The sequence below is a fragment of the Nycticebus coucang genome, chromosome 9 (assembly GCF_027406575.1).
Source record: "Nycticebus coucang isolate mNycCou1 chromosome 9, mNycCou1.pri, whole genome shotgun sequence".
NCBI lineage: Eukaryota > Metazoa > Chordata > Mammalia > Primates > Lorisidae > Nycticebus > Nycticebus coucang.
The window spans coordinates 108,192,886-108,220,589 of NC_069788.1; the positions used below are offsets into that span (position 1 = coordinate 108,192,886).

At 51.6% G+C, this 27,704-nt stretch overlaps 1 protein-coding gene across 6 annotated transcripts in view; it reads right to left on the reverse strand.

Annotated features, from left to right (window-relative positions):
* The window catches only part of TMEM63C (transmembrane protein 63C), a 117,903-nt gene continuing 90,199 nt past the window's right edge, over positions 1-27,704 (reverse strand). For 4 of the 6 annotated variants that reach the window (XM_053601792.1, XM_053601796.1, XM_053601794.1 and 1 more), the window contains 19 exons: positions 27,516-27,553; positions 24,173-24,315; positions 22,823-22,871; positions 20,834-20,942; positions 18,958-19,031; positions 18,282-18,362; positions 18,044-18,167; positions 17,272-17,405; positions 15,756-15,878; positions 15,246-15,399; positions 13,999-14,105; positions 12,891-12,977; positions 12,329-12,394; positions 9,839-10,001; positions 9,480-9,585; positions 8,938-9,105; positions 7,514-7,623; positions 5,902-5,973; positions 1-2,742 (listed from right to left, as the gene is read on the reverse strand). In XM_053601792.1, coding sequence (XP_053457767.1) covers positions 2,536-2,742; positions 5,902-5,973; positions 7,514-7,623; positions 8,938-9,105; positions 9,480-9,585; positions 9,839-10,001; positions 12,329-12,394; positions 12,891-12,977; positions 13,999-14,105; positions 15,246-15,399; positions 15,756-15,878; positions 17,272-17,405; positions 18,044-18,167; positions 18,282-18,362; positions 18,958-19,031; positions 20,834-20,942; positions 22,823-22,871; positions 24,173-24,315; positions 27,516-27,553 — 2,115 coding nt within the window. In that variant the 3' untranslated portion in view covers positions 1-2,535. Of the gene's footprint in view, positions 2,743-5,901; positions 5,974-7,513; positions 7,624-8,937; positions 9,106-9,479; positions 9,586-9,838; positions 10,002-12,328; positions 12,395-12,890; positions 12,978-13,998; positions 14,106-15,245; positions 15,400-15,755; positions 15,879-17,271; positions 17,406-18,043; positions 18,168-18,281; positions 18,363-18,957; positions 19,032-20,833; positions 20,943-22,818; positions 22,872-24,172; positions 24,316-27,515; positions 27,554-27,704 lie in introns of all 6 variants that reach the window. The other 2 variants (XM_053601795.1, XM_053601797.1) reach the window with 2 other exon arrangements.

The following is a 27,704-nucleotide window of genomic DNA, read 5'->3' on the forward strand; positions in this document are numbered from 1 at the left end:
GTCAGGGGGACTTGTTTATTCAAGGCACAGTCATAGCATTAATAACAAGAAGGTTCAACATTCTGGCACATTCCTGTAGTGGTGGTGGCCAAAGTTAGTCCACACCCCCCACTGAGGCCTCTGAGAACGAAATGCTGCTGAGAGGCACTTTGCCCCCAGAGGCAGCTGGAGGCTGGGCAGGCAAGCGTGGGGCTGCTCAGGCCCCAGGAAGGCCCCCTCAGAGGCCCTAGTCTAGATAATACTGGGAGGCCCCATGGGAAGCAGCTCCCTCCAGAAGGGATCACATCTGGGGCGCTTTGGTGGATGGATTGGAGGAGGCTGAGAAGTTGGGGAGGGGAGAGTGTGGTAGTGGAGGCCAGCAGGTGAGACAAGTGTGGGCTGAGGGAGGGGGTTCCTGAGAGGGCTTGTATGTGTTGTCTTGGGGGAACTAAAGAACTCCCCACCACCACTCTGCAGGGACCATGAGAGGTCCCAGATAGAGCCAGCTATGGTGGAGACTCCTAGTTTGCTTTAGAGTGGACACTAGAACTTTCAACATTGGCACCACCTCCTCTCAGAGCCAGACTACGCTCGACCCAAATCCAGAATGGAAGCTCCCAGCCGCCAAGACCCTTCCCATATGTAGGCTTCTGAGGGCTACAGGGGGAGGTGGGCAGCAGACGAAGGGCAGAACCAGTAGAGACTGGGCAGCTGCCAGCAAGAGGTGCTAGAGAAGGAGGCGCCCCAGACCAACTTCTGGCATGACCCCCCCATACCCAATTCACACTATAGGGCTGGGCAAGGCCAGGAGTTGGCCATCTCCCCACTGTGGGCAGACTCTCTGCTGGGCCCAGATGCTCTGCTATGGAAGGGGCCTTTCCCTTTGTTGGTTGGTGGAATTCTGGGAGGAGGTTGCCCTATGGGACCTGGGTGTGTAAGGGCCAGGCTGGATATAAGTTCTCCCTTATTCCTAGTTGGCCAAGGAATGAGAAAGACAGCCATCTCCCCAGCCTACCCAACTTCTCTGGAAAGGTCCCCCATGCCAAAGTTTGGCAATATCCATCCCTTGAGCACTATTTCTCATCTGTGCTGGAGCTTGGAGCTTCTGGGGCTGGGATGTTGGCAAAGATGGTACAAGGACAAGGCCTAGGTGATCTGAGTTTAGGGCAGCCATGTGCCTGGGGCCTGGTGGAAATGTTCAGGTGAGGTGAGCCTTGGCCCACCACCAGCAGGTTGTCAGCAGGAACCCAGACCTTGGGGAGGGCTTTGGAACATGCAGCCCCATTCAACTTGGTGAGTTCTGGTTCACTGAGACCCCAGCCAGCCCTTCTCCAAGTCCTCCTCAGCTGGGCTTCCTGGTGGTCCCAATGCAGGCCTGTCCACTGCCAGCTATGGCGAAGGTGCTGGGTGTCACCAGTGTTGCACAGGATTCTGCTCCGCTAGGTCTCAGGTGGTGGCAGCCCTGGGGGTGTGGTGGCCTTGCTTCACCAGAACGGGCTTCTTCACCCAACCCCACCCCTAGCAGGCCTGGGGGTGATGTCACTGTTGAAGCATCTGCAGTGTCTGAACTAGGGCCACACTGGAGGCCACTTGGATGCAGGGCATGGTGCGGGGCAGCCCTGAGAGGAGATGAAGGGTCCTACATACTTGGGGCAAGGGGGGTGGCCAGTCCTGTTGGAAACATGAGTTTCTTACCCAAGCTGCTGCTTATCTTAGCCAAGCAGAGGGTCTAGGCACTCAGAGGAGTATGAGGCAAGAGAAGCTCTTAGTGGCCACATCCTTGGCTTTGGGGATCTTCTCATTAGACCCTGGGGCTTGAGGAAGTATGTCTGGTTTCCTACCACTCAGGGTTTGGGGAAGAAGACCCCCCTCCAAAAATTGTCTCTGTCCCTCCCCACCTCACAGTACCCAGAGCAAGGACCAGCCAAGGCTTCCTTCTTCAAAATGCACACAGGTCTCATTTAATGAGCCCCAGGTGACCTCATCTACCCCTGTAAGAATGGAAAGGAGAAGGGCATCTATTCCGCAGCTCCTGGGGATGTCTGCCAAGGGGCAGAGGAACAGGAAGGGGCTCAGTCACCTCTTTGCAGGTCGATGGGTGCAGAAGCTTTTTCTTCCCAGATGGTCATCTGTGTCTCATAGTGAGGCCAGTGCTGGGGAGGAAGGGGTCGGAGGTAGGGGGAGCAGCTGCAGAAGCTCCTGGGCAGGGCAGCTGGTGATGAGCCTGGAGAGCCTTCGGTAGGCTTCCTTTCGCCTCCTCCCTGGTGCGTGCCTCCTCCGTCTCGACCCCAGGAAGGGAGCACAGCTTCAGCCACCCCTCCCAAGACAGTGCCTGCCTGTATCCACCATCTCATGCAGGCTCCCTCAGTCCTGCCCAGCACCTCCAGTTCCAACCGGTCAGCAGGGAGGGGCCTCCATGTAGCCGTGGCTGGGGAGCAGATCTCTCTACTGGGGGCTTCCCAAAGTCTGCAGCAGGTAGTGGGGAGATCTAGGCCACCTTCCTACCTCCCCCTGCCAGACCCTCCCCTGGGTCACCAGCAGAGGCCGGGGTCCTCATCAGTGGTACTGGCTCTGGCCCTCTAGTTCCAGCCCTTCCTGGAACTGGGCTGAGTTGAGCTCCCTTGAGAAGCCCCTCAGACTACTCTCCTCTTCGCCTTCTTCTGGCTGCTGGCTATTCATGGTGCCGTAGGTGTGCCTGGCTGGGGAGGAGGCTGGGGTCAGATTCAACTCTGGCTCTTGCAGCACGGTGGCCACATACAGCTGCTTGGGATAGAAGGAAAACAAGAGCAAGGTTACATCTGAGGCGAGGCCCTGGCACACCCTCTCCCTCACATACCACCCCCATCACCACTGTTCCTTCCAAATCAAACCTTCTTCCCAGTAGCTTGAGCCCTGTCCATCCCACCTGCCTCATTGTCCTGGGTCATGTAAGGAGCATCCAGGGACTCCCAAGGATGGCTGAGTTGGGGGTCTCCCCACACCCAGTCATTGTCCTTCAAAACATGTTCTGTTCACTTCTGGTTCTAAGTCAGGCTGAACCCAGGGGAGATGACCTGAGGTTCAGGTCATCAGGAGAGACCCTTGTTGTTGTACCAATGCACTTTCTTTCTTTTATTTAAAGATTATTTTTATTTATTTATTTATTTATTTTAGAGACAAGGTCTTACTTTGTAGCAGCCTAGGCTAGAGTGCAATGGCATGATATGATCAACCTTCAACTCCTGGGCCCAAGCAGTCCTCCTGCCTCAGCCTCCTGCGTACCTGGGACTACAGGTGTGCACGGCCTTGCTCAGCAATTTTCCTTTATTTATTGTAAAGATGGGGTCTCTCTCTGTTGGCCAGACTGTTTTCAAACTCCTGGCCTCAAGTGATCCTCCTGCCTCGGCCTCCCAGAATGCTATGATCACAGTTATGAGCCACTTTGCCTGGTCAGATGTGCTTTCTAAAGCAGCTTCAGAGGTGCACCCAGAACTCACTTGGGGGATGTCACTGGTTGGCCAATGAGTTGAGATTTGGAACAGAGACTGCTAGCTGAGGCCTTGGCCATGTGGCCTGTCAAACCCAGGGATAGTCCTATGAATGCCTGGGCATTTCTAGACTAAAAACATACAGCAAGTATCAGGGAGGAGAGCAATTTGTCATCTTTGGCAGTGGCTTTTAAACCAACTCCTTACCTTGAAAACAGGCAATTATGGAATATAACGAAACCTTTCTCATTAGAGTTTATTTCAGTGAAATTAAACAGCCCCAGTTGATGAGGAAACAATTTTCCAATAAAAAACTAGACATTCTCATGGTGCCAAAGTAAACACCAAGGTGACCTTTTGGTCGTAAAGGGAAAGCTGAAAAGACCAGTGTCATTCCCTTAATCAGGGGGTCAGAGTAGCATCATTAATGGGGATAACCTGGATATCGTATCTCTCCTGGTAGTGGCACAATGCCTTCTAGTCCTCATGTTGAACTTGAATATATCAAGCCTTCTGATCTGAGTTCTAGTTTTTATGGAATACAGGCAATCATGGAAACTGTTATCAGACACCATAAAGAAATGGCCAGAAAAATCCAGAAGGCAGGACATTCCGCAAAACTACTGGTTTGGTCTCTCTGGCAAGTCATGAAAAGTGATTATGCTAACATAACAGCCAATCCACAGGCACCAGGTGGATCATGGTTTAGACAAACTATAAAAGATTTTAGGGTGATTCGAATAAGGACTGGGTATTTGAAGAGTTGAAAAATTTATAAATATGGAAAGACAGAGGTTAACTTCAATACAGATTATGAAACAGTATATATAGTATTATTTAATTTTAAAAAGCTACAAGATATATATAAAATTATCTGGAGATATATAATATATATATATTTATAATATATATATTATAAATTATCTGAGATATATAATATACAAATATCTGGAAGAATAAACACCAAGGCATACACGAGATTATTGGTAATGTCTAGGGGGTGAGAATGTGAACTTTTTATTTTCTTATTTTTGATTATCTTTTTTTTCCTACAATTATCTATAATGTTCATATATCACTATTATAATAATGAAAGATTTAAAAAATAAATTCTAGTAATTAAAAAAATCACAGGCTTTCAAGTCAATTGGGCCTATTTCAAACTTTGTTCTGCCACTTCCTGGCTCAGCGACTTGGGGTCTATATTAACTGACATTTTGAGCCCCAGGTTGTGGATAAAAATCCCTGCTGTGTGCACTTATCAAAAGATTAAGAGAACGGCAAAGCATCAGTTCCGTAAGATTTCAAAAATTCATGACATTTGAGAGAGGCTGGCGACCCTTTGTATGGGAAGGGTCCCAGGAAAAAGAGAGACTTTCCTGGTTGGAAATCTTTGTCATCTCTCCAGTACCAAAGCACTTCCTCTCCTGCCCCTCAGAGGCCATCTGCCTGCCTATATGCAGGATTCTTTTCCAAGTGGGGCAAACCTGGAGTTCTGGTGACATCTTGTGTCTGCACCTTGGGTGGGCACGTCCCCTGCTGTTGTTTTGTCCATGCCTGGTCCTTGTGCACTTTAACCCAATTCTGCCCATGGCTAAAGAAAGCCTTCTCTCCATTGGGCCCGGCCGCCCACTCTGCATTTGCACCGAGACCAACTGTCTTCAGTTTCCCTTTGCACAGGCTGCTCCTCCTCTGGAATGTTCTTCCTGGATACCCTATTTCACCTGGCAACCCCTACTCTTGTTCCTGGGGTCACATTAGATGTGTCCTCCTCTGGGACAGGTTCTGTGAGTGCCAAGGCTGGCTGGCGCCCTTCTTCATGCTCCTCTGAGCTGCCCTGGCATCCAGGCACAGGCTGCCTTGTACCCAGCCCAGGGAGCTTATTGAGCACCCACATTTGTGGCGGGGATGGGGCGAGTGCTCACGCCCCTCAAGGCTGAGCTAATGTCCAACCTTCCTGCTGGGTCCCTATACCCTGTGTCTGCCTCTCTCTTCAGGCTGGTGGGCTCACTCCTCCGCGCCACTCCTGCCTTACCATCAGAGCAGACCTCCGCTACTGCTCCCTGCAGCTCTGTCTGCGCCGCTCTGCCTGCACCTGTGCCCTGGGAGGCAGCCTTTGGTCCTGAGGCCCAGCCTCAGCATGCCCTCGCGTCTACACGACTGAAGTCTGTGAGGACGAGGTCCTCTGGACTGCGTACTTCCTCTTTGAGGACCTTCCAGACAATGTCCGGTTGGCTCTTCTCCTTTCCTGACTCTTCAGCCAGGGCCACGGCGGTAATTGGACCTGGGCCAAGTCCTGCTGCATCAGAGAGGGGAGCCCAAGGCGTCCCCCAGCTCCTCCCCAGTACCCAGGGTGAACACCAAATGTTGGTGCCCCCCACAGTGCCACTGGAGCGGACCACCCCTGTGGGCACTGCCCTCCCAGCCTGTCCCCGGGGTACAGGTGGTGACTCACAAGGGAGGTGGGTGTGGAAGAGGTGCTGCTTGGCTCCACGTCAAACACTGTCTGGATCTCCTCCTCTTCAGTCTGCAGCAGGGAGAGGGGAAGTGGTCACAGAATGGGGGTGTCAGCTCTGCGTCCCTCCCTCCCCACATGCAGAGGAGCCTCCTGCCTGGAACTGGGCCTCTCATCACCCTGAGCTCAACTCATATTCTGCCTGTCCAAACCTTTAGCCAGCAGGACTAAAGAGGGCTGGGATGCTAGAGAATCTCTTCTGGAAAGTTCTATTCCAAAAGACTGTCATGGGGAGAAGTAAGCAGCATTTAAATTGGAGTTTAAAGGGGAGCCTGCTTTGTTTGACTCCAGGAAAAACCTTGACTTTGACATTGTGTTCTTTCTTCCTGGGATTTCTCTCCATATTTGGAATTTGTCCTAAGCCAATATAGTCTAGGTCCCCAGCTGTCCTCCTTTTCTAGAGTGGACACTTGGGCAACCAGGCCACATGACATCATTGTATTAGAAACACAGAGCAGGGGGCGGTCATTCACTGGCCCCTCACTAGCATGGCACTGCAGCCCGATGATGGAGGATGAGGGCCAGGCAGGAGAGCACAGGTGCCTGTCCCAGGGTCCTGGGGACACCAGAAGCAAGAAGAGCCTCCTCCAAGATGCTTTCTCTTCTGACTCAGCAGGGTGTCAGTACTTAAAATCAATTGTCTTTTCTTTATATAAATTCATTTAAAAAGGAAACAATCACTATTGTAAACAGACAACCTGTGCCGGTTGCTATAAGCAGAAACTTAAAAGTAAAATGTGACTGTGAGAAATGAAAAGCTGTGTTTTCCTCCACCCACTTTGGGAAATGCTGGTATAGAACATGATGTAGGCATGGCTTTGAGGAGGTGTGGACTGGCTCCCTCTCTCTTCCTATGCAGCCTACTGATTAGATTGGACCCCACTCCCAAAGAGCTAAAGGAGGCACAGGCCGTGGTGGGGGGGGTGGGTGGGTGTCAGTTCACTAGCAAGTTCAATAGCCTGGAAATTTTTTTTTTTTTTTTTTTTTTGCGCAGGCTAGAGTGCCATGGTATCAACTTCAAATTCCTGGGCTAAAGTGATCCTCCTGCCTGAGTATCTTGGACTATAGGGTTGAGTCACCACACCCAGCTAATTTTTCTATATTTAGGAGAGATAGGGTCTCACTCTTGCTCAGGCTCATCTTGAACGCCTGAGCTTAAGAGACCCTCCTACTTTGGCCTTCCACAGTGCAAGGATTACAGGCATGAGCCAGAACCTCACTGCCCAGCCCTCCAGCCCTTGGAATGGTGCTCACAGCTCAGTGGCTGGACTGGACTCCCATCATAGAGCCCACTGCTTGGAGGAAGGGTCATAGAATAGAAAAGGAGAGGGCAGCTATCTTCTGGGTGGGAGGCAGGGCCTGAGCTAGTGCAAGACATGTACGCGTGTGTGTGTGCACACCTGAGAGCTTGCACGGGGCTTGCACAGCCAGAGAGAAAGGCAAGACTCTTTCCTCCTGCAATACTGTGGGTGCGCAGGCCAGGAGGGTGTCCCAGAGCTGTGTCCCCCAGGGGCCAGGAGAACCAGTAAGGAAGGGCAGGTTGGCCACTCACCTGGATGTCCGTGTTCATCCAAAACCTACCCAGAAAGATGCCAAAAAAAGCAACTACTGTGGAAATGAGGAGGTTGGTCATGGAAAAAATGGTGATGGTGTGGAGGACACCTGCCAAGGAGAAGAAAAGGCCACAGGTAGGTGTCTGCAAGCTGAGATGTCACCCCAACCAACAGATCCCTGGGGATCATCTCAGCACTTGGCAAGGGCTGAGAACTGTTCTACTTGATCAGTTTAGAATTTCGCATCTTATAAATGCCTCAAAAAAAAAAGTTTTGATTGACTAAAGTACCCACTTAAGTGCCCGTGAAACATGTCCTTCTGACCTACCCCTGGGAAGTCTGTTTGAGTCCCCATTTCTGCCACTACTCCCAATCTCCACCCTCCACCTCTCCCTGCAAGCCCTTCCCAAGTGAGCACACTCAGATACTCGTGCTATGGAACTGACAAGGAATCCTGAATGCAAAAATCATTTACATTTCATTTGGGTATATTTGGTTCCCTTTTATGGTAGCAGTTTTCTAACTAGGTAAATATCAATGATGACTCTTTACAGTCAAAGGCCACTAGGCCACTGCTTCCCTTTGTTCATAGCAGTGTGTTGTAGGAGCAAGTGATGGTATACCACCCCACTGGGAAGGTTAAGGTCAAGCATCCAGAGGGAAGGTCAGTGGGGTTGGGGGCTGCCTGGGAGCATGAGTCCCTCCCAGGGGGTTGAGCTGGGAGATTCTCCTCTGAGGCTTCTATGATGTGCCCTCTGCGCTCCCTGAAGGTGGAGCAGCTTTGTATAGCCAAAAAGTTTCCCACAGCCCATGAAACCAGGCTTTTTTTTTTTTGAGACAGAGCCTCAAGTTGTCATCCTGGGTAGAGTGCTGTGGCATCACAGCTCACAGCAACCTCTAACTCCTGGGCTCAAGCGATTCTCCTGCCTCCGCCTCCCAAGTAGCTGGGATTACAGGCGCCTGCCACAACGCCCAGCTATTTTTTGGTTGTAGCCATCATTGTTTGGCAGGTCTGGGCTGGATTCGAACCCATCAGCTCAGGTGTATGTGGCTGGCGCCTTAGCCGCTTGAGCCACAGGTGCTGAGCTGAAACCAGGCATTTTTTAAGACACTAGAGGAAATGTCGTGGCCATTGAGCCCCAAATAGCTACTGTTCTATTTCCTGCCAGCCTGGAATCAGAATGAAGGAATTTGATGTTTCCCTCCCTGAAGGGCTGGAACCCAAATCTAGACAACTTGGACCATATGTGTCCAGGCCTTCCCCTTAGCCTCAAAATTCTGTCAAGATGTTGATTCATGTACTGGCCATGGCCGAATCCAGCAAGCAGCGTCTTGTTCCCCCTCCCAGAGCGTCAGAGTTAAGGAGCTCACAGAGCAGTGGGGACAGATGGAGGGGAGATGGCCAGGCAAGCAGGGTACCTACCTAACCGCAAGATGGAGAAGAAGAGCATCCAGAACAGACCCAGCAGTGGCGCGAAGATGGCCTGGGAGACGGCAGCCATGTGGATCTGCTCGTTCAGTTTGGTGGGTGCGAAGGAGTAGTACATGTTATAGCGATCTGTTAAGTGCTTCAGGCTCAGGTAGATCAGCCCTGCGGGGGCGGAAGACAGAGACGTCCTCAGGGGCTACTTTAGCGGCTGGGACCTGTGCCTGCCACCCCAATGTTCCCACAGGCCCAGGAAGCCACCTTCGGGACTGTCAAAGTAACAGGAGCCAAAGACAATAGCCAGCTCTGGGATGCTGACCTATGGGTCCAGCATCTTCCCTAGAGTTCCCAGAATGTGTTCTTATCTACTTTAGAGGCAGTCACGCACGCGTTCATTTGACAAACTTCTGCGGCAGCAGCCATCTAACCTCGGCTCCCTCCCGCCATCCTGGCCCTGACACCGCCTCATGCCGTGGGTCTCAATTCCTCCTCCAGTCGTGAGAATGTGCAGCCCTGGTTGTTCCCCAGTGATGACTCACCGAAAGGGACAATGATGGGACAAGTAATGCTGTATCCCATCACCACGGTGAAGACGTTCATCATCCACGCGTACTCCCGCCCATACTGGAAGTCTATGGCCTGGTTCTGGGACAGAAGGCAGGGTCACCTGGAGATTGCCCAGTCCCCTTGGCCTGGCTACCCCTGCACCTCTCATAGGCCACCTGGGTGCTGGCTGGCAGCTGGAGACAGCCTTCCTCTTGACCCTGGAGTCCCTGCCACGGCCAGCCGTCCACGCCATCCCTCCAACCTCAGGCCACTCAGTGCTCCAGCAGGCCCCTCCCTGACACTGTCCCTAGAGACACTGAGGGCTGTGCTCAGGGCAGGGCCTGACCCTCACCTTTCTGATGTGGACTCTCTCTGGCTCCGACCTGGAGAAGAAGAGGCGGGTGCTGTACCAGCAGAGTGACCCCAGGCGCAGCAGGTCCATGCCTGTGCCAAGGAAAGCTGCCGTGATCACGTAGTTGACGAAGAAGGCACCATTGTCAGGCAGGAACACACACCTAGGCAGAGGGTGGGAGGTGGGGGGAGACAGCAAAAGCAGCCAGGGGGCAGGGAAAGGGGAGAAATGTTGAGAGGGAGGAGGAGAGAGGAAGAGAAAATCAGCACAGGAAGTGGAAGACACATGAGAATAGTTTCATATACACAGATAGATAGATGGTAGATAGATCAAGGTCTCCCCAACCCAATTTAAGTTAATAAGAAGTCCTTTGAGCAGGGCAGGGAATGGACCACAAGTGTGGATGTTTTGGGGGATACATGCATGGGCTTGATTCAAAGCAGGGTGTCTGACCCAGGTCCACAGACCCTGGGCAGTCCATGAGTGAGAATCTGGGGCTCTGTGGACCTTGCATGGGAAAAAAATTACATCTTTATTTTCACGAATCTCTATTTTTTAAATTTCAAATTAATACGAGGGTACAAATTTTTAGATTACATTGTTCTCATTTTTAGGGAGAAGTAAAAGAGCCCCTCACCCAGGGGGTGCGTTGTACAACCTCACAACGTGCACATTAGGTGAGTAGGTGAGATCCCACCTCATGCCCTCCCTCCTTCTGCCAATCATCTTCCCCCTCCCCCCTTCCCCTTCCTGCCTTCGCCTGCCTATAGACTATATTTGTGTTCATTGACCTCTAACTGAAATTTAGCATTTCCTTCCATTAAGAATATGGGCAGCAAATCCCAGGGGTGTTCACAGTTGATGTGACTTTATCACCACTTGAAGTCAGATGTTTTCTTGTCCTGTTGCAGTTACTCCTGGCATCTTACAACATCATTTGTATTCGTCATCATTGCAAAATGATGGTAGGTACGTGTATCAGACATGCTGCTAAAATCCACACCATTGAACTCCTGGCTACAGATGTGTATTTGACGTAGTTGGTCAACTTCAACTAGGAGTTATTCAGCCACCTAATGGCCAGATTGCCTGTTACCTCTGCTGCTTTCCACTGTCCTCATCGACAAAATTCCATCAACTTTCTTTCTGTCTTCCAAAAGAGATACCTGCAAGCTTCTGAGCATATTTCAGAACTCCTTCAAAAGCTCTTCTTTCTTAACGGCATCTAAGTTGAGGCATAAACTCACAACTCATTTCTTTCTCATATGTAAACTGTATTGAAGATACCGGCCTAGCCAAAGATGAACTCAATTATCTTAGAAATAAAAAGTTAATATAATGATAGTTTAACTTTGGAGATTTCTGGTCCTTCCCTTATACAGTGAGATATGGAAACTTGCGTGTCATGCCCAACATATATTTGAAAACTGAGCTTGTCGACACTTGTAACCACAAAAATAAAAGATCAAAATAGGGGGAGGTGCCTGTGGCTCAGTCGGTAAGGCGCCAGCCCCATATAACTAGGGTGGCGGGTTCACACCCTGCCCCGGCTGAACTGCAACCAAAAAATAGCTGGGCGTTGTGGTGGGCGCCCTGTAGTCCCAGCTACTCGGGAGGCTGAGGCAAGAGAATCGCTTAAGCCCAGGAGTTGGAGGTTGCTGTGAGCTGTGTGATGCCACGGCACTCTACCGAGGGCCATAAAGTGAGACTATGTCTCTACAAAAAAAAAAAAAATCACTCTCCAACAACGCTCTACCAACACACAGAGAGGTCTATATATTAAATATAAATTAAATAAAAAAAAAATCAAAATAGGCTACATGTCTAACATGATATGCACGTTGCCTAACCAAAGATCACTCTCTAAATTAATGTTCTTTTCCAATAAGTAAGATCTGCATTCACACTATTTTTTAAACAATAAAATGTAACTTTAGCTTTCCTATATTTAAAATGTTGTTACTGATTGTGTTAGAAAGTCTGTGTCACAAATTTGTTTTTAAAAATATTTTGATAATTATATGTTGGTATAATTTGTTTTCTTTGCAATCCGTGTATTTTGCACGCTTAAAGACATCATTCAGAGTACACGTAAAATTGGCAAAATCTGAGTAAGTTTTTTTGTGGATTGTACCAATGTGAATTTCCTGGTTTTGATGCCATGCTATAGTTAGGCAAAATGTTGGCAGTGGGGGATACTGGGTGAGAATACACGGGATGTACCTTGCCCCCACACATTTTTTTTTTTTGGCAACATCTGTGAATTCATAATTTTTCCAAAAATGTCATTTTGAGAAGAGGTTCCTGGACTTTCCCAAATTGCCTATGAGATCCTAGCACAGGGAAGGTTAGAATGCTGCCTGATGAGAGTGCTCACACGCATCTGTCTATACCTCTGTGAGCAAATCAGGTGTTGGACCCTGGGAAGGGCACCCATATCTGCCCCTCTGGAGCACAGAGACCCCCTGGGGCACCCATGGGAGTACTCACTGGAACCTGATGGATGCATGCTCTAGATAGTAGATGTCAAACAGCCAGCGGAAAAAGACATTCAAACTAGAAGCAAGAACAGGGCCAGCCCTTTAGTTAAAGAATCTCTGCCTGGCTTCCTTCTTTCCATCCTCTCCTGCTCTATGCCTTGTTCTAGTCAGCCAGTCCCTCTCCTTTCTGAGTGCTGGGCCACCCCCATGCCTTGAACCCTTGGCTCTCAGCTCAGGGCCACCTCCTCCAGCAAACCTTAGCAGCCATGTCTCTCACTGTGCTCGCTCCCCGTTCTGAATTTCTCCCGCTCGTTGGCTGCATCCTTTCTACCCTGGGCCATGTGTCACTGGCAGGCTGGCCTTGTGATGAACTCTTTGAGGGTAGAGTTCATGGCTGACACATTAGAGTTTGCATGATACCTGGTTTATCTATGCCCATGACAGGCACAGGACTGTCATTTGAGCATTGGACTTGGCACCAACCACAGGTAGGCCTACAGTGTCTGAAAGAGGAGAGTCTAACCCTAAGGTGAGCCTGGCTGAGAGAGGAGGCATAATTGGAAGTGAGATACCTGGTCAGTCCCATAGAGGGCAAAATGACCACCATGAACACCAGAAATACATAGCACTTGTGCACTATGATCAGATTTTGACTTGATCTGGAAGGAAACAGAGAAATTCATCAATGTGTGGGACGTAATAAGAACCAGAGGCCTAACTACACAATGGAGAGAGAGAGATCTGTACACATATGTGTCTCTGTGTGTGTACACACTCGAGAGAGAAAGAGACAACTGTCTGGGCTAGGAAACTGGTTTGATTGTACAGACCAATGCTAGCTCCACAGAGCGCCCTGAGCAGTGTACATCTGGGAGCAGTAGGGAAGGACAGCACAATCAACTAGTGATGTCTGCCCTGGACACAGGAAGGAGTGGAAGGCACAGAGGTAGCTTATATTTGACATCTCTGTGTTAAAGAGACCTTACCCATGATTCTCAGATCCCCATGGAGCTTCAGTGACTCTTATAAGCCTTGTTCTTAGCCAGAGGAAAGGTCAGCAAGGCTTTTTGTTAGGACAAAACTTTTGGCTTGCTGCCTGGCACAGTGGTACGAACTTTGGTGCAGGAGATAACTTTTGAGACACATACAGCCTTCAGGCCAAGGCAATGCCGTCTGCCCAGGATATGGTAAATGTTTTCTACCCAATTAGCTACTGCTATAGGGCTAAGAAGTAGAAAAGCTCCCGACTGTTTAAAATGTTGGCAGTGCAAAGGCCAAATGTGTTGATAGTCGGATTGAATTCACAGGCCTCTGCCACGGCCATAGCAGCCCACTTGACATTTCCTGGATAAGTCTTTACATCCTGTGTTTTCTGCCTGGAACTCCTGGCCCTGCCTAATTCATGCCCCTAATACGGCTCCCTCCCTGCAGTGTCTGACTGGGTGCTGAGGGAACAGAATACGGAGGGATTGGTTTTGGCCTCTCACACCTTAGATAGTGGCCCCATTTCAGCATCTCTGAGGATGGAGGGCCAGAGACAACCCAGGCCCTCCTTCCAAAGTGGGAAACACCTTTTGGTGTTTGGGGGCAGATTTGAGCATTAAGATCATCCCAGATCCATTCTCCTCCTTAGGGCCGACGGGAGTGGCTAGGGGAATAGGAAAGGAGGCCCCAGGTCACCTGGTCCAGTGAGCCTCTAGGAAGGCAGAGAAGTAGACGATCAGGGGCAGTATCACCGTGAAGGCCCAGAGCATCACGGAGGGGAAGAACTGGGTCACGACGGGGCTCTGTGGGTCAGAGGGAAGGAGGGCAGGAGAGATGTCAGTGCTAGGAGACTGTCCCTCTTGCAGGCTAGCCCTGCTTCTCTTGTACCCCTCTTCTCCTCCAGCTCAATCCCAGGGCAGGCTGCCTTCCCAGAGACCGAGAAGGGGCCAGGTTTTCCTTCCATGCATTCCTGCCCAGGGGTCTGCTTGGCTGGGGGCATACAGAGGCTGACACTTCAAGATTAAGCAGAGTCCCTGAGAGGTCAAGGCTTCTACACTAAGGTCACTGGAGGGGCAATCTGAGCACTTCACTCAGGGCCAACTACGGTCCCTTGTCTCCCACATGGGGACGACACTGTGCTGTGACAATGTGTAAGCAGGGGGGTGGCGGGGTCGGGGAGGAGAGCCCTCAGGGAAGGCTGTGGTGCTCCCAGGATGCGTGTTGCTGGGGGCCTAAGGGGAACAAAAGGCAGCAGCCTTTGTTGACTTGACTTTACGTGCGAGTGTGTGTATTTTTCTGGGAATGGTGATGAGGATAGTGTAGAAGGAAGAGCCTTCTTGGTTCCTTGTAATGGCCTTGAAGCTACAGAATTGGAAAATGGGCCAACGCTTCCTCTGAGCTGCACTGTCAGGAAGAGATGTCCTCTACCTTCAGGGATGGCTCTGGAGGGGCCAAGGGCTCCCAGTCTGGAGGGGAGGTGTCTAAGCATGGGGCAGGTAGAGACAGGTCTGGAGTTCCACTTCCCTTACAGGGCTGTGTGGGGACTTACCTTGCTCTTCCTCACCCTCAACCCTACCACTCAAACCAAGAACCTTCCCACCCTAGGGAACTTGGAGAGAATGGATCTGTTCACACTGGCCACACTCTCCGCACTCCTAGCCAGCCTATGATGACCCCATCTGAGCCCATGCTGACCAGACCACCCATCCCCCAAACTCACCCCAGGAACCATCTGCAGCTCCCTCATTTCCTTTCCTCTCCAACCCCATCACTGAGATGGGCGATGAGCCACCTTTATCCCTTCAGAAGAACACTCTGCCCCACCATTTACACCACTGCCACCTCCACAGTGCTGGGGTATCTGGGTCCCCCAGCCCATCATCTCCTGAGTTTTTCCTTGATCTCCCTGGGGTCCCCGGGCCTGGTCTGAGCAGAGGAGGCACCTGTAGGTTCTCGATGGGGCGGGTGACGTTGTACATGTCGATGGTGTTCATGATGATAGCAGGCGTGGTGAGGAAGAAGAAGAGGAAGAAGAGGAAAGTGTTGATTGCAATAAAGCGGGCCCACCAAAAGAAGCGGCGGACAGAGAGGTGTTTCCTGGGGTGGGTGGGGAGGCACACATAGAGACAGGTGTCAGAGAGCCCAGATGTGATCTCCTGCATGCCAGCTGTGGACCCAGGATTCCCTGCTCTAATTCAGGTCCCTGGGCCCAGACCTGAGTGCAGCAGTTTGAAAAGGCTCTAAATATATTGCACAGGTGAGCCAGAAATGGATCTGGGCACTGGGCATCTTCCGTGCTTATAGGAGGGAGCTTAGGAGTAGGCAGAAACTGATGCTCGGGGGAGTCAGTGACACAGCCCATTGGGGGCCAAATTTGAACAGCACTGGGCACAGTCCAGTCCAGGGAGAGGGGGCCCCCATCTTGCTGCCTGCTCGGAGGAGAGGGGGCATACCAGACAATGTCTTTGGGGTGTGGGGCAACAGTGACCCTCCAGTAGTGGGACTTGACGATGGTAGTCACCGAGGACTGCTGAGGGCGCACGCCACACTGGATGTACTTGTAATCCTCCCGGACGCTGCAGAGATAGAAAAGGAGGAGGAGACAGAGGTCTGGGGGTGGGAGGATGGGCTGAGGAGGGTCTCCAGCCCCTGTCCCAGGGCTGCTATGGCCGTCCCACACAGGGGAGCTCGTATCCTTCCTGGGGATTCTTAAAGCTTTGCCTATGTCTCCCAGGATGTTACGGGTGGATAGTTCCTAAGGACCCAAATATGGAGGGAAGGGTCATTCAGGGGTGCATAGGCTGCCCAGGAAAGGGAGGGGTACACACAGCTCTCAGTCTCCGCCTTTCCTCCCTAATGACACAGATATGTTCTTTGTTTGAGATTGAGGGGGTGGTACTAATCTTAGCCTCATTTTAGTATCAGTGACTACCAATAATTGAATCCTTCAATTATTGAATTCTTCCTTCCGCACCCTGGTGATTAATATATTCTCAATCACATCAATTACTGCATCCAGGGGCCTAGAGACACAGTGAAGAGGGGCAGGCCCTGGCCTTGGAGCCCTGCCTTCAGCCTTCTAACTCATATTATGCCGTGGTTAAGCCTCAGGTCTGCTCTACCTGGAAATGACGTCTCTGAAAATGAACACTGTTATGTTATGTGGTGTATTGCTTTATACAATACACACATACACATTAAATAGAACACGTATCCCTTGTCAACCCTCTGGGAGGTGGTCAGGGCAGATATCAGTCACCAAATTTGACAGATATGAAGTCTGAATGCAAATAACTTGCACAGTTGAGTACCATTGTTTGTGACTAAAATCTAGGCTGCTCCCCTATCCCTTGGTAGGGTTGGGCTGGGTGAGGACAAAGTGCATGGTCAGCCTGCCCCAGGGAGAGGAAGGCTCCACAGTCTTCAAGAGACTGATTCAGCCCTCCCTTAGGACTTTGGCCCAGTCCTAAGGAGCCTTCTAGAACATTCCAGAGTAGACCTAATGCACTCCCTGCTGAGGTGGGGCTGCTAGAGACTTGGACAGAGAAGAGAGGAGCCGGAGGCCTTTGAACTGGGGGAGGCCTGCAGCAGCAGAGGAAGGCAACCTGGAGAAAATGGATAGCATCCTTGTCTAGGCTGAAAGAGGAACCACAAGGTCCAAGGCTACTCTGACCACCTCTGTGCTGGGCAGCGACGTATGGGAGTGAGGAGGCCAGGGCTGGGCATCCCTAGGGACCAGCTGTCCCTGGCAGCTGGGGAATTGATCAGCCATCTCACTGGGGAGCCAGAGGCCTACAGCCCTTGGGGGGCATGGAAGGGCTGAGGGAAGGTCGGAATATAGTAATACAGAGGGAGACTCACTCCTCCACCCCTTGGTTGGGAGGGAGGGTGAGAAAGGATAGTGTCAGAGGAGCAGAGGGCCATGCTTGGGGCTGGGTGGGTCCAGCAAGCCATTGCCCTGGCACTCACCGCTTTGCCATCCTCGAGTCCTGAAAGGTGACAAAGATCAGGTCAAGTCGCTTCAGTAGGACACGGTTGAGCTCAGCATTGAATTCATCAGTCAGCTGCTCCTCCAGCTCACTGTAGTACTGCTCTGCGTCTACCTAGGGCCAGAGGCGCCCTCAGAGCTGGAGAGGCCAGAGCCCTGGACAGGGGTGCCTCTCTCCTCAGCGGCCCAGGGGTGTGTGACCTTGAAGCCTGGCAAAGAGCTCAGGACCCTAAGCGACTCTAAAGTTCCACCTCTAGAATAAGAACAAGTTGCTGCCTGCCCTTAGATCTAGGGAAAGTGAGGCATAGCTGAGGGTAAGGGGGGTGCTTTCAGACTTGGGGTACACATGAGAGAGGTGATAAGGTATGTTTTCAGGAGGAGGGAATGATTCTTTCTCCAGACTAGATGGGATTTAGTCCTGTCGGATTCCAAGTCTTAAGGTCCCCACCAGACATAGTGGTTGGATGGTGGCCTTCAACTATTCTTGTCCTGTCTCTTTGGAAGCCTGAGGCCTGACAGCCTCCTGCAGCCAACTATGTTCTCTGAGCCCAGCCTCCCCAGACTGCTATGGAGGTGACCCAAGGCTGAGTCTCCTCTGCATGCTCAGCAGGGAGGCAGGGCACTGTGGAAGGGGAGGGAGGAGCCAGGGGCTGGGGCCCCAGAGCAGACCTGAATGAGGCCTGGGGCCTGAGGATGCAGGCAAGAGCACAGGGCCTGGAACCCCAGGCCATCACCCATGCCCACGCCAGTTACCTCCTTGAAACAGGTCCAGCACTTGCAGAAGCACAAGCGGGAGCAAGGATGGGTCCTAATCATCACCTTCCCGGTCTTTTTGGCCTTGGCGGTATAGAAGAGTCGGCCCCGCATGGCGTGGCGCCTGCCAGTAGTAAGTGAGGGGGAGGGACCTTTAGTCAGGGGCCAGCAGAGACCCATTCCCCGCCCCCACTTCTATCCCCACTCCAGACCCTGGAAGGCCCTGCTGTGAGCTCACCTCAGATCATCTAAGTCGATCAGGGTCCTGACGTCATAGCAGAAGTGGACTCTGGTCACCACGCACCCTGGATAGGCCTCGCTACAGCCACAAACATGGGTGCTGAGTCAGCCTATGGGGTCGAGGATGTGTTGCCCTACCCTCTACCCATTGTAATAGCCCTGAGACTGGGCAGCGCAATGGCCTGGGGGAGAGTCCACACTTGCCCCTATGGCCAGACTTCAGGGTTCAAACCCTGATAATCTCAGAGTTGCCGAATCCCTCCTACATGATTCAGAACAGGGCCGGGGACAGAGCTCCAACTACTGGAGAACCCAGCAGAGAGTTGTTCACAAAGAGATAATTAGCTCGGTGGATGGTGTCCCTGGGGACAGGAACTTCGGGTCACAAAAGAGGTCTCCAGATGATCTGCTGTAAATAGCTGTGGTCCAGGGGCTCCCTGGACTCACGAGCAACAGGGGAAAGGAGAAGTAGCACCATGCACATCACACCATGATGTGCACGAAACCCTGGACTTCAGAAACCCTGCTCCAGCCCCGGTGCCCCTCCCTCGTCTATGAGCTCAAGGAGAGCCACCACCTGGGGTGTTGCTGTTCCAACACATTCCCACCTCAGCACCTAGGCAGGGCTGCCAGGAGGAGGCGATCCCTGCTTCAGCCCATCCTGACCCACTTACTGAAAATGCTTCATGATGATTTCTGGATCTTGGATGTCTTTGGGAACATAGGTGATCATTAATGTCCTTGTGACCTGAGTGGGAAGGGTAAATGGAGAAAGGAAGCGGTGCTTGTATAGGAATTCCAGATATGTGGGTCTTCTGGGGGCTGGGGCTGCTGTTCACACCAGGCTGTCAAATGCCCAGCCAGTGCCTCCCTGTGAGTAAGCTATGTGCCAGCCTCCCAGCCTATGGTGTGACAGCTGAGCCGGCAGCTCTGAGATCAGCAAACCATGCCTCTGTGATTGTCTGTGCCCCTGCTATGGGCCCCCCTGCCGTGGATGGTTGTGGGCAGGAGGGCTGGGAGTCCGCAGACAGGCTGGGTGGGGGACCAGAGTACCACGAGTGGAAAGGGCAGCTCACGTTCACTTGCTGCCCACAACAACTTTTAGTCTCTGCAACTCCCACTGTTCTGGCATAAAGTGTTACATCACTGGGGAAATCCCTAACATTAGACTGGCCAGGCTGGTTGGGAGGTGAGTGGTACTCTGGGGAGAAGATGGGGAAACCTGCCCAAAACTTAATATTGTATTTTATTCTGAGCCATCATGTTCAAGATGATGGTCTAGTAAACAGTGCTGCAAGATTCGGTCTCCGGACAGAAGCCTCTAGTGACAATAAGGAAAACTGAAGTAGTTGAATCTAGACTGGTCCAGCGAGACCAAGCCTCCATGCTTGGCAGGCTGAAGCATTCGGGGACACTTTTCAGGGTATGTGGATTTGCACTCTGGGTGGGCTTAAAGGGAATCAGTCCTTTTGCATGGATGGCCTCCAAGGAGTCGACCCTACTCTAATGCACCTTTGATGGGCTGAGGATGGGAGCAAAGAATGTTATCCTCACTGTCACTGTTGCCCTTACCTACCAGAGCCTGGGCGCTGGGCCAGACAAATGGCACTGCCAGGGCCCACCATGAGCATTTGTCTGCACGCCAAAGACAGCCGCCTGCTGGAAATGCTGAGCCCTGGCTCAGTGCTCTTTCCTGGCCTTGGGGGATGTGTTTGGCTTTTGTGCAGGGTAAAAACTTGAATGAGAAGAGTTAAAGCCCCCAAAGGAAGTCTCCAAACAGTGGTGGACAGGGAGTTCATGAGAAAATATCCTAAGTATGGAAAAATACCTCTAGGATGGGAAAATTCTGGAGCATGTGTTCTATGCTGACCCCCCGGAGTTCTAAGTGGGGTTGGGCTCCAGCTGCCTGAGATGGCAAGGGGCCTGCCACTCAGCACTCCCAGGTCTTGTCTGCCTTCTCTTCCCCATCTCACTTCCTTACTTCCCCACTGGCCTTTTCTGAGACCATCTCCCAAATATATGAATGCAACTCAATCTCTGTCTCAGGGTCCGCTTGAGTGGTGGGGTGGGGTCACCCACACTGAGACAGTGGGGTTTGCAGGGTGGGACAGGCGGGGCTCTCTGGCCTCCGGGGAGATTGCAGAAAAGGGCAAGGAATAGACCCAGTTGATGTGGGCAGGGCCAGGCATTCAGCAGGGGTCCCTGGCCACTTAGGAAGGTGACCTCCCAATGACCTGGGGCCTTGTTAACTCTTTAGTTTGTGGATGGTGGGAGGTGCAGGGGTCCTTGGAGAGGGGCCAGTAGAAGCGCAAGGATGGGGGCAACTGGGGAGCAGCGATTTGGCAACCGATTTGGAAAGTTTCAGTGGGGGTGGGCCTGGAAAAGTGGGGGCAGGTGATTGTCCTCCAGGGCTGAGGAGAGGAGCTGACCCTGCTAGAGGGACCTCTCAGGAAGTACCAAGGTAGGACAGCTGGGAAGGCTGGGCTGGGTGGCCTGGCCAGGACGGGGCTCCACTGGGAAGGGCCACTCTGGCAGGGTGCATTTACTCACCTTTTGGCTCTTCTTGGGAAAAAACCCAAAGGTGTGATGACCCATGAAAAAGAAGTTGGTGATGAAGTACAGGAAAGACAGGAGGCTGTGCAGCCAGAGCAGCTTGCTCCTGCCAGGAGGAGGAGCGACAGCGTCAGGGAGGCTGCACTCCCTCCCAACACAGAGCCCCAGACCCCACCACACTCCAGTCTCCCCAGACCCTCGTCTCCAACACATCAGCCTTCCTGGACCCCCGTCCCACACCACGTGCAGTCTTTCCAGGACTATCCTCTTGGAGTCCAGACTCATGTACCTTGGAAGGGGACATGAATGTCTAGCGGGGCCACCCAGGCTAATAAGGGCTGACATTTACTGAGTGCTCACCGTGGGCAGATCCAGGGTGGGACTGAGTGTCTACATGAACATTCTCATTAGACTCTCATGGCCATGCTTGGTAGTACTGGATTATCCTCCTTTTACCCACAGGGAAATGAGGGCCAGAGTGGGCCCATGGCAGTGGCAGGACCAGGAGGTGAACCAAAGCTGCTGAAGTACTTAGACTCATCACCACTCTGTCATCCTGCCACACGGCTCAGTCCCCCTCCCCCCACTGCCCAGCAGGCCAGGTGAGGAGGGGATTGGGGCCATGTGCAGGCACAGAGGGAGGAGGGCCAGACAATTCACTACCTCTCCCCTGGGAGGGGAATATTGATGGCACTTGGGCTTCGTGGGCCACCTGCTTTGGACTCACACGATGCTGTCCCAAGGCATCTGGCCAGGATTATACTGCTCAGAAATAAAGCCCATCTTACTTGGTGTGGCTTGATAAGAGAAAGAAAGCAAGGCCCACCTTGCTTCAAAATAGCGGCCCCACTCCCTGGCCCAGGCCTGACACACACCATAGTGTTCCCAGCTAGACAGATGCCTCGGTTCCCCATTTCCACAGAGGAATAAGGTTACTTGGGCCCTAAGGAACATTCTAGCTCTCTGCCAAAATGGATTCATGGATAGCAAAGGTTCTTTGCTGCTCTGTTAGAATGCACTTTCTCTTGGTAAGGTGTGGGCACTTAGGCCAGCCACTCCTAGGGGAGAAGCCAGTGGCCTGCTCTGGTTGGCAGCTCTCAGGGGAGGAGATGGCTGAGAGGGGAGGTGAGAGGATGCATGGCCCTGTTCTGCTGATTTTGGAGTTTTGGTGAAGCCGTTCTTCTCCAAGGTGTATCCCAGGGGTGTGGAAACCAGAGGGGTTGGGGTGGGGGTATAGCCCTGGCAGGGGTGTGTGAACCCCTACTCATACTTGTTTGAACTACTTCTGTAGCTTTGTTAGAAAGTCAGCCAAGCCTGGCTCAGATATCTAGTGGGCCTCAGCATGGACCAGCAGGGCCACATTTGGCTCAGTACAAATTGCCATGGCCCCCGATCAGGTTGGCCATTGTTGAAACCCATTAGTTCCTGAGGGGGATGGGCTTAGAGATCATGGCCAACAGCTATTCCCTCACTGTGGACATGGATGAGGACCAATGCTCAGATCCTATCTGTGGGCTGCCCAGATCCAGCACCAGGTAATGGCAGAGGTGGGCATGAATCCAAGGCTCTGAGTCCTTAGTCCCTCAGATGTGGCCTCAAAGGGGGAGTATTGACAGCTGCATAATTCAGTAACTCAGTTATGTGAGGGCAGACTTGAACCTACAGGTGGGCAGGGAAACAACATCTCAAACCTCTCTCTGTGCAAGGACTCTGCCTCTTCGGAGCTGGGCATACTAAGCAACAAGGATCATTCTTCCTCATCTTCAGGAGTAGCCTGTATGAGCAGTTCCACTCATGACAGATGACAACACAGAGGCACAAAGAGGATGCAGTTCTGGCATCCCACCGAGGCCCTGGATTCCCTGGGAAACCAGGTCTCTCTCATCAGCCAAGTGGTGCCCGAGTTACAAACCGACACTGTAGATCTTTGCTCCCCACCAATGCCCCCAGCCAGTGGAACAGGAAGTAAGAAGATCAGGTACCTACTCTGTGGGGACATTGACAATAGTGGTCCGACCAAAGTGACTACTCCAGTCTGAAAGAGAAGAAAGTTGCCGACCTTGAGCCTGGCTCTTTGATTGCTGTGGGGCACCAGAATTCAGGATTTCTGGTTGACACGTGGGGTCTAGAGATGCTTTCCTAGATCCTGTTCTTTCTTCTGGTGCCCCAGAGCTTGTCCCCAGCTTCCAGCAAAAACTTCAGCGTCCTCGTTTCCCTGGCATTGATGACTGGGGCTCTTGGTGGGAAAATGAGACCAAGTCTTTGCGTGTATCTCCACAACTGGCACATAATCAACACCCAGTGATTGCTCGTTGAAAGAACTGGCTATCTGGCTATGAGCAGAGTGATGATGTTAGCAACACTATCATCACTCCAAAAATGTGACCCTGCTTCATTCAAACAGAGTAAATCTTTCTGGCTAAGCATGACAGTCTGTTGGTTCAGGCAGCTCACCAGCTCTTAGGATGAGAATTAGAAAGACAAAACTCACACATTATTTACTCTGGTGGTGGAACTGTGCGGCACAGACGCTCAAAGTGCTACACTGAATTATTTAAGGGTCACCTCTGGCTGAAACAAGTAGAAACCCGAGGAATCATGGTAAATCTGGCTGCCACCTGGACATCCCAGGTGCTATTCTGTACCACCCGCCGCACAGCCTTTCTACAGATCAGTCCACCTTCATGATTCTAAGGGAAATACTGGCAGCTGCCATTCATCAGTGTCAGACCCTGTGTTAGGCATTCTGCACATTGTCTCCAAGTCCCAAGACAGGTGAGGAAACCAAGGCTTAGAAAAACTGACTTACCAAATATAAGATTAAATGGTTTGTTAGCTGGGGCAAAGGTATCTTCTGAGGAGCAGATATGGACAAAAGTGTGGAGCCAAGTTTTTTCTGTCTTGAAAGCCAAGCCTTCATCCCCAGTGCTATTTTGTCCAAAGGAAGGATATCCCAGTGGTGCTGTTTCATGTGGGTAGAAGCCCTTTGAAACAAATTCTGCACTTATAGTGCTGTGTCCATTCCAGGGGGTCTGGGCATGTGTAGTGGGTCACATGTCACAGAAGGGCCTCCCTGGGCACCAGGTACAATGTAGGCCCACAAATAAAAACTGAGCTCCAAACTGAATTAGTATGACATGTCTGCTATGTGCCAGGCCCTGAGTCACACTTGTGATGGTGGGGTCATCTCTGGTCTCCATACCAGACAACCAGGCCTGACTTGTCTAAGGTCACAAGACAACAAGCTTCCAGAGGCGGGATTGAAATCCAAATTTCTAGCACTCCCAGCTCTTAGGTATTACGGCCAGGCCCCAGGGCCTGCTGAGTTCTGCCTACCCAGAACATTCCCAGTGTAGTTGATGGGCAGGATGACGCCCAGGGAGGGGATGCAGATGATGAGCATGAAGATGATGAGGTGGTACTGGAACGTGACGTAGATCCGCGCATCATCCCCGCACTTGCTGACCAGATCCTCGTCCCTGGAAAAGACACACAAATAGGGATAGGTTTCAGAAGCCAGTGTGGCCACAGCTTACGCTAGGGGCAGATGGAGGAAAGGGAGGGAAGGTTATCCCCTCCACCTCAAGTTTTGAGTTTTTGGAAAATATCATCCTTCTTCTCAGAGCCTCTGTTATGCTTAAAGTGTATTTGGCTGAATTTCTCAGATGTGTCAAAGAGAGAGACTATGTCACACATACATGAGAACCCAGAGGCCCTCTTGTAATCCAGCATTTGTTCTTCCTTTTATTACTTTTTCAAACATTTTGAGTGCTTGCTGTGGTGCAGGCATCAGACAAAGTGCTAGTGATATGAAGATACATCCTATTTTTAAAAAGTTACTTAATTACTTAAACTGAACAATGAGATCATCACTCTACACTGCCAGGTTGGCCAACGTTAAAAAAGTGGACAACAGCAAGTGTTGGCAATGGTGTGGGGCCCTGGGAGCTCTCCTGCGCTCATGTCTGCACTAGTCCAGCCAAGCTAGAGAATGGTTGGCACTATCTGCTGCCACTGGGTTGATTTCCTTTAGTTGCCTGTTGTGGTGCGGCTTTTACTCCATGACATAGTTCCAAACGGCATTTGCTGTGCTGCTCTTTTGCTTGGCATTTAATCTTAAGCCAGTTTGAGACATTTTGCATAGTGGTCACAGTGGCCTCCATCTCCACAGCACTGGCTCATGCCCAGCACCTTGCGGGCCTCCTCACCGCCCTGCCGGTAACCATAGTTTACCTACCCTCACCCCTCTGGTCAGGCTTCTAGGTTGTAAGCAACTTTTAGCATTCGGCCCATGATTTAGATTTTAAAACTACAAAAAGGACATCTTCAACATTTTTAATAACCCCATTTAGGGAAGTATCCAGAACTTCTGCTCAGTTTTTACTTTGAGCAGCCCAAATATTTCCTGTCCTGGACTTGAGAATTATATGCCAAGAGTCAGATGGCTGAGAACTGAAATGAAGGCTGAGTGCTGGACGACAGGAGGCATCCCGCAGCAGGCTGTGAAGGACGACGGAAACAGCATCCCCGAGGCAGGGGAGCTTCCAGAGCCTCCAATCAGGTGGAGAGAACCAAGGGCTGCACTAAGATCACGGAATTTCCTTCCCAGGCCAGGAAGTCCTGTCTTGGCCATTGGCTCATTTTCTCTTTCCACTATTCTCTACAGTGTGGCCTCTGGGACCTTCCAGCAACTCCCCAAGCATCAGCGCTCCTTCATCTTTTCCCTGACCTGTTTCTCTTCGAGTTCCTGCCAATGTTTTCACCTCCCCTCCTCCCACCCACCTCTTAAGAAAGGTGACTTTCTTCTTTGCCTCCTCTTCTTGGACATCTCCTCATCCTGGACCTGCTGTCCCAATGAAGACCCAGCTCCCCAAAGTCAGTGTCTTGTCCTTAGTTCTCCTTCCACTCAACCCCTGTGTCCTGAGGGCAGCTGCCTTCCCCACCCTCATCCTTGCCTGGCTTCAGGAATCCTATACCCCCGAGGACTCGTCTTCTTCCTCCTCCCTCAGTTCTCCCTTGGGCCTTTTCTGATCGTCCCTCCTTGGACCACCCATCCACTCCCATGACTTCATCTACAACCTCTGTGCACTCATCTCCCATGTCTAAATCTCTAGCTCTGTCTGACCTTTGTACTAGGCTTTAATCCTATTTTTCAATAGCTTGATGGTCAACTCACATTCTTGCCCTGACAACATCTCATTACTTTGTTTTCTCTACCACCTAATGGCATGCCTGTCCTCCCCAGAAACCAGATGTCAATTTCTCCCTCTTTCTTAACCAGGTCTGGACCTACTGAGTGGAACCCTATGATCTCCCTCCCATCTGTCCCCTCCCATTGTTTCTCTAGGTACAGCCCCAGGTCAGGTCACCACCACCTCCGACTTCAACCACTGGAGTAGCCTCCTTAGCTGCTCACCTTGAGTTCAGACTTTCCTTAACTGCTATTCACCGCATACTCCTGCCTGTATGTAGATACCATCCCGAGTTTCTTGCTCAGATACTTTCCTTGATTCCTTACTATCTCTAGATCAAAGCCCAAGGTTCTCCAGATAGCAGTCAAGAGCCCAGCTTCCAGACCAATCTTTTCACCTCCCCACTAACCCAGTCTGGGCACTAGTTTACCAGATTTACCACTTCTGGACATTCCCTCCCTCCTCTTCTCTGCAGCAACCTTTTACATCCTCCTTCCCATCGTGCCTATTGAATCCTTCCTGTCCTTAAAGTCCTGGCTTAAAACCGCACCTTTCCTGCACCTGCAGTTGGAAGTCATTTTTCTCTTTCCCAAAGGCCCTTCACGCAGCAGTAACAGTCTCCCCACCAGGAAAGCTATGCAAGGTGTCTTGTTAACCTTTGCTTCTTCAACAAATGGGTTTGTGCACAGGACTGTGGTTGACTCGTCCCTGCCTAGTAAATGCATTAAGCCATCTTCTATGACTAACTCTCAGAGGAGCTAGACATACAGTGCAATGTCCTGCCTTCCTGCCTTCCCAGATAGGAGATTTCCAATGGAAGGACCTCCCTGAGGAGCCTTTGGGTGGGGCGGGGGTTGGAGGATGGGCAAGGCAGGGCAGACAGGGGATATTCAGGGAGAGCCAGGGGCGTGCAGGGCTCTGAGGTGGAGACAGCCAGGTGCACGCCTGCATCCATGGGCAAGTGTGCCTGTGAGTGTGCACATGTACACTCATGTAATGGGAAGACAGACTTTTGATAAGCGTATGCTCAGGGGAAGTGTCTGCCTAGTGTTGGGGAATCAGGAGAAAACAGGTGACTTGGGGCCCACTTGCTTGCCAAATGCGGTCTGGCACTACAGGAATCTAGACAATGAGGGAGGTGAGTGTTGTCCCTCTGCAGTCTGGGCCAAGAGAGGAAGCCTGTGCTTCTGCCCGATGTTTTTGTTCCCTCTCTTAACAAATATGATGAATGATATTCACAGAAGTCAAGGAAATAGTACATGGGGGGCTTTCTTTTCCCCGAAGGCTATGGCAGAGACAACACTGGTGCAGGGCTATGTCCAGTTCCCACTTCACCCTGCCCATGCCAGGCCAAGATGGTAGGTGGGCGAGTCAGGGTTGGGCCTGTCATCCTAGGATGGGGGCTGCTAAATCTGCCAGAAGATGCCACACCCCCAGCCCCAAGCCCCAGGCAACACTGTCATAGCTCACAGAGCTCAGGCACTTACTTCATGGTCAGGCTGTTGAAGAACCAGGAACAGAAGCCCTGGGGGAAAAGGAGAGAAATGTGAGAAAACTCAGGCCCTTGCTGGCCCTGCCCAGCCCTGGGAACCCAGGCAGCCCATTGGTCACCTGAGACAGCAACAGCAGTGTCTGAAGGGGCCTCGATTCCAGGAAAGAGCCTGAAGGCTCAGTCT